This window comes from Oncorhynchus mykiss, chromosome 2 (genome assembly GCF_013265735.2).
Source record: "Oncorhynchus mykiss isolate Arlee chromosome 2, USDA_OmykA_1.1, whole genome shotgun sequence".
NCBI classification, from domain to species: Eukaryota; Metazoa; Chordata; class Actinopteri; order Salmoniformes; family Salmonidae; genus Oncorhynchus; species Oncorhynchus mykiss.
In genome coordinates this window covers 18,357,309-18,371,309 of record NC_048566.1, presented here as the reverse complement: position 1 = coordinate 18,371,309, position 14,001 = coordinate 18,357,309, and the positions used below count along the sequence as shown (strand labels likewise).

At 40.9% G+C, this 14,001-nt stretch overlaps 1 protein-coding gene across 6 annotated transcripts in view; it reads right to left on the bottom strand.

Annotated features, from left to right (window-relative positions):
- LOC110534321 (myosin-10-like) overlaps positions 1 to 14,001 on the bottom strand; it is an 83,948-nt gene that overhangs the window by 62,389 nt on the left and 7,558 nt on the right. For all 6 annotated transcript variants that reach the window (XM_036940351.1, XM_036940384.1, XM_036940353.1 and 3 more), the window contains exon 3: positions 9,669 to 9,875. In XM_036940351.1, the coding sequence (XP_036796246.1) occupies positions 9,669 to 9,875 (207 nt within the window). The remainder of the gene's footprint in view (positions 1 to 9,668; positions 9,876 to 14,001) is intronic.

Genomic DNA, 14,001 nt, shown 5'->3' with positions numbered 1-14,001 from the left:
AGGACCCATTAACCTACAGTATGAGTAGGACACATTAACCTACAGTATGAGTAGGACACATTAACCTACAGTATGAGCAGGACCCATTAACCTACAGTATGAGTAGGACACATTAACCTACAGTATGAGCAGGACCCATTAACCTACAGTATGAGCAGGACACATTAACCTACAGTATGAGTAGGACACATTAACCTACAGTATGAGTAGGACACATTAACCTACAGTATGAGTAGGACACATTAACCTACAGTATGAGCAGGACCCATTAACCTACAGTATGAGTAGGACACATTAACCTACAGTATGAGTAGGACACATTAACCTACAGTATGAGCAGGACCCATTAACCTACAGTATGAGTAGGACCCATTAACCTACAGTATGAGTAGGACACATTAACCTACAGTATGAGTAGGACACATTAACCTACAGTATGAGCAGGACCCATTAACCTACAGTATGAGTAGGACACATTAACCTACAGTATGAGTAGGACACATTAACCTACAGTATGAGCAGGACCCATTAACCTACAGTATGAGCAGGACCCATTAACCTACAGTATGAGTAGGACCCATTAACCTACAGTATGAGTAGGACCCATTAACCTACAGTATGAGTAGGGCCCATTAACCTACAGTATGAGTAGGGCCCATTAACCTACAGTATGAGTAGGGCCCATTAACCTACAGTATGAGTAGGACACATTAACCTACAGTATGAGTAGGACACATTAACCTACAGTATGAGCAGGACCCATTAACCTACAGTATGAGTAGGACCCATTAACCTACAGTATGAGTAGGACCCATTAACCTACAGTATGAGTAGGACACATTAACCTACAGTATGAGTAGGACACATTAACCTACAGTATGAGTAGGACCCATTAACCTACAGTATGAGTAGGACCCATTAACCTACAGTATGAGTAGGACACATTAACCTACAGTATGAGTAGGGTCAGGTTGAATGTGTAAGGAGTCATTTGTAATGAAAAAGAAAGATAGCTGTCAGGATAATCAATCAACCAGCTAGTGCTACAACACAGGTTAATGAATGATATATGCAGGCAACAGTGTAACGGTACTGATAACAAGATGACTCTGTGGATTCTGACTGGTCACCCCTAACCATCCACCTCCTCTCACACCCTTCCCTGATAATCCACACATACAGTATGTGTGTGTGTGTGTGTGTGTGTGTGTGTGTGTGTGTGTGTGGTGGACTGAAATATGAGGGTCAGTATACTGCCTTGTCCACCAAAATCCCCCATTTTCTCTCTATCTCTCTTTCTCTAAAGCAGATAAGATAAACATAAACAGCCTTCAAATACCTTAACATAGATATACAATACAAAGTGTAGTTCACTATGTCACATTCTAACCTTTTCTGACACATTCTTCATATCAAAGTTCCGCAACACTTATCTTTCTTTCTTCTTATCTATCTTCCTTTCTATCCATTTCTCTTCCTCTTCCTATCTCTCTCATCCCTCCCTTCATTGGTTCATAGTCACGAAACAGGAGATGCAGCTCTCCTTTCTCCTCCGTCCTTCTCTCTCTTATATAAACGACTGTGATGTAACACAACCCCTCCTCTTATATCAGTTACACTGGTGTCACAGTTCTCTCTACAGAGTAACCCCCCCCCCCACACACACACACACCACACACACAAACATAGTCTTGTACAACTAACCTTGTGGGGACACACAATTCAGTCCCATTCAAAATACATTTTTCCATAACCCCTAACCTTAAACCTAACCTTAACCCTAGCTCCTAACCCTAAACCCATAAACTAACCCTAGCTCCTAACCCTAAACCCATAAACTAGCCCTAGCTCCTAACCCTTACCCATAAACTAACCCTTACCCATAAACTAACTCTAACCCTAGCTCCTAACCCTTACCCATAAACTAAACCTAGCTCCTAACCCTTACCCATAAACGAACCCTAACTCCTAACCCTAACCCTAACTCCTAACCCTTACCCATAAACTAACCCTAACCCTAGCTCCTAACCCTTACCCATAAACTAAACCTAGCTCCTAACCCTTACCCATAAACTAACCCTAGCTCCTAACCCTAAACCCATAAACTAACCCTTACCCATAAACTAACTCTAACCCTAGCTCCTAACCCTTACCCATAAACTAACACTAGCTCCTAACCCTTACCCATAAACTAACCCTAGCTCCTAACCCTAAACCCATAAACTAACCCTAGCTCCTAACCCTAACCCATAAACTAACCCTAGCTCCTAACCCTAACCCATAAACTAACCCTAACCCTAACCCTTACCCATAAACTAACCCTAGCTCCTAGCCCTTACCCATAAACTACCCCTAACTCCTAACCCTAACCCATAAACTAACCCTAGCTCCTAACACTTACCCATAAACTAACCCTTACCCGTGAACTAACCCTAACTCCTAACCCTTACCCATAAACAACCCTTACCCATAAACTAACCCTAGCTCCTAACCCTTACCCATAAACTAACCCTAACTCCTAACCCTAACCCTAACTCCTAACCCTTACCCATAAACTAACTCTAACTCCTAACCCTAACCCATAAACTAACCCTAACTCCTAACCCTAACCCATAAACTAACCCTTACTCCTAACACTAACCCATAAACTAACCCTAGCTCCTAACCCTAACTCATAAACTATCCCTAACTCCTAACCCTAACCCAAAAACTAACCCTAACTCCTAACCCTAACCCATAAACTAACCCTTACCCAAAAACTAACCCTTACCCATAAACTAACCCTTACCCATAACCTAACCATAACTCCTAACCCTTACCCATAAACTAACCCTAACTTCTAACCCTTACCCATAAACTAACCCTAACTCCTAACCCTAACCCTAACTCCTAACCCTTACCCATAAACTAACTCTAACTCCTAACCCTAACCCATAAACTAACCCTAACTCCTAACCCTAACCCATAAACTAACCCTAGCTCTTAACCCTAACCCATAAACTAACTCTTACCCAAAAACGAACCCTTACCCATAAACTAACCCTTACCCATAACCTAACCATAACTCCTAACCCTTACCCATAAACTAACCCTAACTTCTAACCCTTACCCATAAACTAACCCTAAATCCTAACCCTAACCCTAACTCCTAACCCTTACCCATAAACTAACTCTAACTCCTAACCCTAACCCATAAACTAACCCTAACTCCTAACCCTAACCCATAAACTAACCCTAGCTCCTAACCCTAACTCATAAACTATCCCTAACTCCTAACCCTAACCCATAAACTAACCCTAACTCCTAACCCTAACCCATAAACTAACCCTTACCCAAAAACTAACCCTTACCCATAAACTAACCCTTACCCATAACCTAACCATAACTCCTAACCCTTCCCCATAAACTAACCCTAACTTCTAACCCTTACCCATAAACTAACCCTAACTCCTAACCCTAACCCTAACTCCTAACCCTTACCCATAAACTAACTCTAACTCCTAACCCTAACCCATAAACTAACCCTAGCTCCTAACCCTAACCCATAAACTAACCCTTACCCAAAAACTAACCCTTACCCATAAACTAACCCTTACCCATAACCTAACCATAACTCCTAACCCTTACCCATAAACTAACCCTAACTTCTAACCCTTACCCATAAACTAACCCTAACTCCTAACCCTAACCCTAACTCCTAACCCTTACCCATAAACTAACTCTAACTCCTAACCATAACCCATAAACTAACCCTAACTCCTAACCCTAACCCATAAACTAACCCTAGCTCCTAACCCTAACCCATAAACTAACCCTAGCTCCTAACACTAACCCATAAACTAACCCTAGCTCCTAACCCTAACCCATAAACTAACCCTTACTCCTAACACTAACCCATAAACTAACCCTAGCTCCTAACCCTAACTCATAAACTAACCCTCACTACTAACCCTTACCCATAAACTAACCCTAACCCATAAACTAACCCTAACTCCTAACCCTTACCCATAAACTAACCCTAGCTCCTAACACTTACCCATAAACTAACCCTAACTCCTAACCCTAACCCATAAACTAACCCTAACCCATTAACTAACCCTAACTCCTAACCCTTACCCATAAACTAACCCTAGCTCCTAACCCTAACCCATAAACTAACCCTAACTCCTAACCCTTACCCATAAACTAACCCTAACTTCTAACCCTAACCCATAAACTAACCCTAGCTCCTAACCCTTACCAATAAACTAACCCTAACTTCTAACCCTTACCCATAAACTAACCCTAACTCCTAACCCTAACTCCTAACCCTTACCCATAAACTAACTCTAACTCCTAACCATAACCCATAAACTAACCCTAACTCCTAACCCTAACCCATAAACTAACCCTAGCTCCTAACCCTAACCCATAAACTAACCCTAGCTCCTAACACTAACCCATAAACTAACCCTAGCTCCTAACCCTAACCCATAAACTAACCCTTACTCCTAACACTAACCCATAAACTAACCCTAGCTCCTAACCCTAACTCATAAACTAACCCTCACTACTAACCCTTACCCATAAACGAACCCTAACTCCTAACCCTAACCCTAACTCCTAACCCTTACCCATAAACTAACCCTAACCCTAGCTCCTAACCCTTACCCATAAACTAAACCTAGCTCCTAACCCTTACCCATAAACTAACCCTAGCTCCTAACCCTAAACCCATAAACTAACCCTTACCCATAAACTAACTCTAACCCTAGCTCCTAACCCTTACCCATAAACTAACACTAGCTCCTAACCCTTACCCATAAACTAACCCTAGCTCCTAACCCTAAACCCATAAACTAACCCTAGCTCCTAACCCTAACCCATAAACTAACCCTAGCTCCTAACCCTAACCCATAAACTAACCCTAACCCTAACCCTTACCCATAAACTAACCCTAGCTCCTAGCCCTTACCCATAAACTACCCCTAACTCCTAACCCTAACCCATAAACTAACCCTAGCTCCTAACACTTACCCATAAACTAACCCTTACCCGTGAACTAACCCTAACTCCTAACCCTTACCCATAAACAACCCTTACCCATAAACTAACCCTAGCTCCTAACCCTTACCCATAAACTAACCCTAACTCCTAACCCTAACCCTAACTCCTAACCCTTACCCATAAACTAACTCTAACTCCTAACCCTAACCCATAAACTAACCCTAACTCCTAACCCTAACCCATAAACTAACCCTTACTCCTAACACTAACCCATAAACTAACCCTAGCTCCTAACCCTAACTCATAAACTATCCCTAACTCCTAACCCTAACCCAAAAACTAACCCTAACTCCTAACCCTAACCCATAAACTAACCCTTACCCAAAAACTAACCCTTACCCATAAACTAACCCTTACCCATAACCTAACCATAACTCCTAACCCTTACCCATAAACTAACCCTAACTTCTAACCCTTACCCATAAACTAACCCTAACTCCTAACCCTAACCCTAACTCCTAACCCTTACCCATAAACTAACTCTAACTCCTAACCCTAACCCATAAACTAACCCTAACTCCTAACCCTAACCCATAAACTAACCCTAGCTCTTAACCCTAACCCATAAACTAACTCTTACCCAAAAACGAACCCTTACCCATAAACTAACCCTTACCCATAACCTAACCATAACTCCTAACCCTTACCCATAAACTAACCCTAACTTCTAACCCTTACCCATAAACTAACCCTAAATCCTAACCCTAACCCTAACTCCTAACCCTTACCCATAAACTAACTCTAACTCCTAACCCTAACCCATAAACTAACCCTAACTCCTAACCCTAACCCATAAACTAACCCTAGCTCCTAACCCTAACTCATAAACTATCCCTAACTCCTAACCCTAACCCATAAACTAACCCTAACTCCTAACCCTAACCCATAAACTAACCCTTACCCAAAAACTAACCCTTACCCATAAACTAACCCTTACCCATAACCTAACCATAACTCCTAACCCTTCCCCATAAACTAACCCTAACTTCTAACCCTTACCCATAAACTAACCCTAACTCCTAACCCTAACCCTAACTCCTAACCCTTACCCATAAACTAACTCTAACTCCTAACCCTAACCCATAAACTAACCCTAGCTCCTAACCCTAACCCATAAACTAACCCTTACCCAAAAACTAACCCTTACCCATAAACTAACCCTTACCCATAACCTAACCATAACTCCTAACCCTTACCCATAAACTAACCCTAACTTCTAACCCTTACCCATAAACTAACCCTAACTCCTAACCCTAACCCTAACTCCTAACCCTTACCCATAAACTAACTCTAACTCCTAACCATAACCCATAAACTAACCCTAACTCCTAACCCTAACCCATAAACTAACCCTAGCTCCTAACCCTAACCCATAAACTAACCCTAGCTCCTAACACTAACCCATAAACTAACCCTAGCTCCTAACCCTAACCCATAAACTAACCCTTACTCCTAACACTAACCCATAAACTAACCCTAGCTCCTAACCCTAACTCATAAACTAACCCTCACTACTAACCCTTACCCATAAACTAACCCTAACCCATAAACTAACCCTAACTCCTAACCCTTACCCATAAACTAACCCTAGCTCCTAACACTTACCCATAAACTAACCCTAACTCCTAACCCTAACCCATAAACTAACCCTAACCCATTAACTAACCCTAACTCCTAACCCTTACCCATAAACTAACCCTAGCTCCTAACCCTAACCCATAAACTAACCCTAACTCCTAACCCTTACCCATAAACTAACCCTAACTTCTAACCCTAACCCATAAACTAACCCTAGCTCCTAACCCTTACCAATAAACTAACCCTAACTTCTAACCCTTACCCATAAACTAACCCTAACTCCTAACCCTAACTCCTAACCCTTACCCATAAACTAACTCTAACTCCTAACCATAACCCATAAACTAACCCTAACTCCTAACCCTAACCCATAAACTAACCCTAGCTCCTAACCCTAACCCATAAACTAACCCTAGCTCCTAACACTAACCCATAAACTAACCCTAGCTCCTAACCCTAACCCATAAACTAACCCTTACTCCTAACACTAACCCATAAACTAACCCTAGCTCCTAACCCTAACTCATAAACTAACCCTCACTACTAACCCTTACCCATAAACTAACCCTAACCCATAAACTAACCCTAACTCCTAACCCTTACCCATAAACTAACCCTAGCTCCTAACACTTACCCATAAACTAACCCTAACTCCTAACCCTAACCCATAAACTAACCCTAACCCATTAACTAACCCTAACTCCTAACCCTTACCCATAAACTAACCCTAGCTCCTAACCCTAACCCATAAACTAACCCTAACTCCTAACCCTTACCCATAAACTAACCCTAACTTCTAACCCTAACCCATAAACTAACCCTAACTCCTAACCCTAACCCATAAACTAACCCTAACTCCTAACCCTAACCCATAAACTAACCCTAGCTCCTAACCCTTACCCATAAACTAACCCTAGCTCCTAACCCTAACCCATAAACTAACCCAAGCTCCTAACACTAACCCATAAACTAACCCTAGCTCCTCACCCTAACTCATAAACTAAACCTAACTACTAACCCTAACCCATAAACTAACCCTAACTCCTAACCCTTACCCATAAACTAACCCTAACTCCTAACCCATAAACTAACCCTAACTCCTAACCCATAAACTAACCCTAGCTCCTAACCCTAACCCATAAACTAACCCTAACTCCTAACCCTAACCCATAAACTAACCCTAGCTCCTAACACTAATCCTAATTCTAACCCTAACACTATTTCTAACCTGAACCCTGAACCCCCTAGAAATAGCATTTGACCTTGTGGGGACTAACAAAATGTCCCCAGTTGGTCAAATGTTTGTTTGTTTACTATTCTTGTGGGGACTTCTATTCTCACACACACACACACATGCACACACATATACACACACACACGGTGTGACGTGTTTATCTTGTGCTTATACAGTTGAAGTCGGAAGTTTAATACACCGGAGCCAAATACATTTAAAGTTTTTCACAGTTCCTGACATTTAATCACAGTAAAAATTCCCTGTCTTAGGTCAGTTAGGATCACCACTTTATTTTAAGAATATGAAATGTCAGAATAATAGTAGAGATAATAATTTATTTCAGCTTTTATTTCTTTCATCACATTCCCAGTTGGTCAAAAGTTTACATACACTCAATTAGTATTTGGTAGCATTGCCTTTAAAGTGTTTAACCTGGATCAAACGTTTCGGGTAGCCTTCCACAAGCTTCCCACAATAAGTTGGGTGAATTTTTGTCCATTCCTCCGGACAGAGCTGGTGTAGCTGAGTCAGGTTTGTAGACCTCCTTGCTCGCACACGCTTTTTCAGGAATGCCAACAAATTTTATATAGAATTGAGGTCAGGGATTTGTGATTGCCACTCCAATACGTTGATTTTGGGGCGGCAGGGTAGCCTAGTGGTTAGAGCGTTGGACTAGTAACCGGAAGTAACCGGAAGCAAGTTCAAATCCCTGAGCTGACAAGGTTTAAATCTGTCATTCTGCCCCTGAACAGGCAGTTAACCCACTTAACCTACCTAGGCCGTCATTGAAAATAAGTATTTGTTCTTAACTGACTTGCCTAGTTAAATAAAAAAACTTTGTTGTCCTTAAGCCATTTTGTCACAACTTTGGAAGTATGCTTGAGGTCATTGTCCATTTGGTAGACCCATTTGCGACCAAGCTTTAACTTCTTTAACTTCTTGAGATGTAGCTGCAATATATCCACATAATTTCCCCTCCTCATGATGCCATCTATTTTGTGAAGTGCACCAGTCCCTCCTGCAGCAAAGCACCCCCACAACATGATGCTGCCACCCCCGTGCTTCACAGTTGGGATGGTGTTCTTCGGCTTGCAAGCGTCCCCATTTTTCCTCCAAACATAACCATGATCATTATGGCCAAACAGTTCTATTTTTGTTTCATCAGACCGGAGGACATTTCTCCAAAAAGTACGATCTTTGTCCCCATGTGCAGTGGCAAACCGTAGTCTGGCTTTTTTATGGCGGTTTTGGAGCAGTGGCTTCTTCCCTGAGCGGCCTTTCAGGTTATGTCGATATAGGACTGGTTTTACTGTGGATATAGATACTTTTGTACCTGTTTCCTCCAGCATCTTCACAAGGTCCTTTGCTGTTGTTCTGGGATTGATTTGCACTTTTGTTTGCGTACTATTGTTTGTAAAGATGAACATGGTACCTTCAGGCGTTTGGAAATTGCTCCCAAGGATGAACCAGACTTGTGGAGGTCTACAATTTCTTTTGATTTTCCCATGATGTCAAGCAAAGAGGCACTGAGTTTGAAGGTCGGCCTTGAAATACATCCACAGGTACACCTCCAATTAACTCAAATTATGTCAATTAAGTGGTTGACAAACAAGTTTTAATGACTCCAACCTAAGTGGATGCAAACTTCCGACTTCAACTGTATATACTGTACATACACACATCTGTTTTGACTTTCACTTCCCCCTTGTATGCTGTGCAAGTTTGAGTTTATGTATTATTGTGTCCTGTGTGTGTGTGTGTGTGTGTGTGTGTGCCCACCCACGTGTGTGTGTGTGTAATGTACACTGACGTATATCAAGCCAGAGTAGTATCTCTCTCTGAGGTTGTGTAGGACGGAGGCTTCGTTGAGACAGGTGAGGTCAGCCATGTCCTCCACCTTACTGAACCTGGGAGGATTCATCCTCTGGACCTCCTCTCTGGACAGGGTCAGCTTCCTCTGGCTGTCTGTTAGCTCCACCTCCACCTCATCCCCTCGCTCCTCACGGATACTGGCAGACTGGAGGGTTGGGGTGGGGGGAGTGAGAGCGAGAGTGGGGAGAAGGGGGAGGAGATAGAGAGAGGGTAGGGGAGAGATAGAGGCGGTGGGAGAGAGAGGCAAGAAAGAGAGAGAGAGAGAAGGAGAGAGAGAGAGATAAGAGGGTAGGGGAGCGATAGAGGCGGTGGGAGAGCGAGAGGCAGGGAAGAGAGAGAGAGAGAGAGAGAGAGGTGGGGAAGAGAGAGAGAGAGAGGGAGAGAGAAAGAGGGTAGGGGAGAGATAGAGGTCGGGGGAGAGAGGGAGGCAGGGAAGAGAGAGAGAGGTGGGGAAGAGAGAGAGAGAGAGAGAGACAGAGAGAGAGAGATAGAGGGTAGGGGGAGAGATAGAGGCGGCGGGAGAGAGAGAGGCAGGGAAGAGAGAGAGAGAGAGAGAGAGAGGGAGAGAGAGGGTAGGGGAAGAGAGAGAGAGAGCGGTGGGGAAGAGAGAGAGAGAGAGAGAGAGAGAGAGAGAGAGAGAGAGAGAGAGAGAGAGAGAGAGAGAGAGAGGGTAGGGGAAGGGACAGAGAGGTTAGTTAGATGCTGAACACATGATAATAACACATGATACAAACGCATAATAATAACACATGATAATAACACATGATAATAACACATGATAATAACACATGGTACAAATGCATAATAATAACACATGATACTAACACATGGTACAAAAGTATTATAATAACACATGATAATAACACATGATAATAACACATGGTACAAACGCATAATAATAACACATGATACTAACACATGGTACAAATGCATAATAATAACACATGATACTAACCCATGGTACAAATGCATGATAATAACACATGGTAATAACACATGATAATAACACATGGTAAAAACACATGGTACAAATGCATGATAATAACACATAATAATAACACATGGTAAAAACACATGGTACAAATACATGATAATAACACATGATAATAACACATGGTAAAAACACATGGTACAAATGCATGATAATAACACATAATAATAACACATGGTAAAAACACATGGTACAAATACATGATAATAACACATGATAATAACACATGGTAAAAACACATGGTACAAATGCATGATAATAACACATAATAATAACACATGGTACAAATACATGATAATAACACATAATAATAACACATGGTAAAAACACATGGTACAAATGCATGATAATAACACATGGTACTAACACATGATAATAACACATGGTAATAACACATGGTAATAACACATGATAATAACACATGGTACTAACACATGGTACTAACACATGGTAATAATGCATGGTAATAACACATGATAATAACACATGATAATAACACATGGTACTAACACATGATAATAACACATGGTAATAACACATGGTAATAACACATGATAATAACACATGGTACTAACACATGATAATAACACATGGTATTAACACATGATAATAACACATGGTAATAATGCATGATAATAACGCATGATAATAACACATGGTAATAACACATGGTAATAACACATGGTACAAACGCATAATAATAACACATGATAAAAACACATGGTACAAACGCATAATAATAACACATGATAATAACACATGGTACAAACGCATAATAATAACACATGATAATAACGCATGATAATAACACATGGTAATAACACATGATAATAACGCATGATAATAACGCATGATAATAACACATGATAATAACACATGATAATAACACATGATAATAACACATGGTAATAACACATGGTAATAATGCATGGTAATTCAAAATTCAAAAGGCACTCGCACATCTGAGTAATCTTTTTTGCAGGTGCATGGCAACAGTTGAACAAGATGAAGGAAAAAGGAACTTTTGTGAATTTCTTAAAATTAGCACCCTTATGTAGACCTGGCCCCACCCACATCTGTTCCACGCATGGAAAGGGGTTGGAGGCGAAGGAAAAACAAATAAGTGCTACCAAATATAACAATATGCATTTCATAACTATTTGAATAAAGAGTGTAAATAAGACGTATTAAACACGTCTGTAAAACCACAATGAGGACATAGCAAGTTTTCATTAATCATTGGGTACATTGTACGAAAAACATCAGAGTAATCTGAAATAGGAACAAAATTCATGTTCAAATTCACAACATAACATTTCATCATTAAGTCCTTTAGGAAATAATGTCTGGAGGGTGAAAATCCCAAAACATTCTCTTTTACTCAGAGTATTATTAATATCTCCTCCCCTGTCTGATATCTGAACTTTCTCTATGCCACAAAATCTAATGGTAGAAATAATGCATGATAATAACACATGGTAGAAATGCATGATAATAACAAATGGCAATAACACATGGTAATAACACATGATAATAACACATGATAATAACACATGATAATAACGCATGATAATAACACATGATAATAACACATGATAATAACGCATGATAATAACACATGATAATAACACATGATAATAACACATGATAATAACACATGATAATAACACATGGTAATAACGCATGATAATAACACATGATAATAACACATGATAATAACACATGATAATAACACATGATAATAACACATGATAATAACACATGATAATAACACATGATAATAACGCATGATACTAAGACATGGTACAAACACATGGTAATAACACATGATAATAACGCATGATACTAAGACATGGTACAAACACATGGTAATAACACATGATAATAACGCATGATAATAACACATGGTAATAACACATGATAATAACGCATGATACTAAGACATGGTACAAACGCATGATAATAACACATGATAATAACGCATGATACTAAGACATGGTAATAATGCATGGTAATAACACATGGTAATAACACATGGTAATAACACATGATAATAACAAATGGCAATAACAAATGGTAATAACACATGATAATAACGATTGGTAATAACACATATGCTCTCTAATTCTCTCTTTCTTTCTCTCTCTCGGAGGACCTGAGCCCTAGGACCATGCCCCAGGAATACCTGACATGATTACTCCTTGCTGTCCCCAGTCCACCTGACTGTGCTGCTGCTCCAGTTTCAACTATTCTGCCTTATTATTATTCGACCATGCTGGTCATTTATGAACATTTGAACATCTTGACCATGTTTTGTTATAATCTCCACCCGGCACAGCCAGAAGAGGACTGGCCACCCCACATAGCCTGGTTCCTCTCTAGGTTTCTTCCTAGGTTTTGGCCTTTCTAGGGAGTTTTTCCTAGCCACCGTGCTTCTACACCTGCATTGCTTGCTGTTTGGGGTTTTAGGCTGGGTTTCTGTACAGCACTTTGAGATATCAGCTGATGTACGAAGGGCTATATAAAATAAATTTGATTGATTGATTGATTGATGGTAATAACGCATGGTAATAACACATGGTAATAACACATGGTAATAACACATGATAATAACACATGGTAATAACACATGGTGGTGTGAAATATAGGGCTTCATCACATGACAAGGGGAGGTGGGATTTATTTCCAGTATGTATGTCCACATACACACACATGACATAAAACAATGCATACATTGATAGTGGTTGAGATGGCTGGACTGAGGAGGGGCGAACAGAAATAGACACAGAGAGAGAGAGGGAGGAGTTAATAACCCTTGTCATAGTACAGCTCTTATGACCGGGGGGGACGACAGGAAGTGGTGAACTCTGAGCTGGTCAGGTCACAAGATTCTACCCTGCTCTGCTCTGTTCTGTTCTGCTCTGTTCTCCTCTGCTCTATTCTGCTCTGCTCTGTTCTGTTCTGCTCTGTTCTGCTCTGTTCTGTTGTGCTCTGTTCTGCTCTGCTCTGTTCTGCTCTGTTCTGCTCTGTTCTCCTCTGCTCTGTTCTGCTCTGCTCTGTTCTGTTCTGCTCTGTTCTGTTGTGCTCTGTTCTGCTCTGCTCTGCTCTGTTCTGCTCTGTTCTCCTCTGCTCTGTTCTCCTCTGTTCTGTTCTGCTCTGTTCTGCTCTGTTCTGTTCTGCTCTGTTCTGTTGTGCTCTGTTCTGCTCTGCTCTGCTCTGTTCTGCTCTGCTCTGTTCTGCTCTGTTCTGTTCTGCTCTGCTCTGCTCTGTTCTGCTCTGC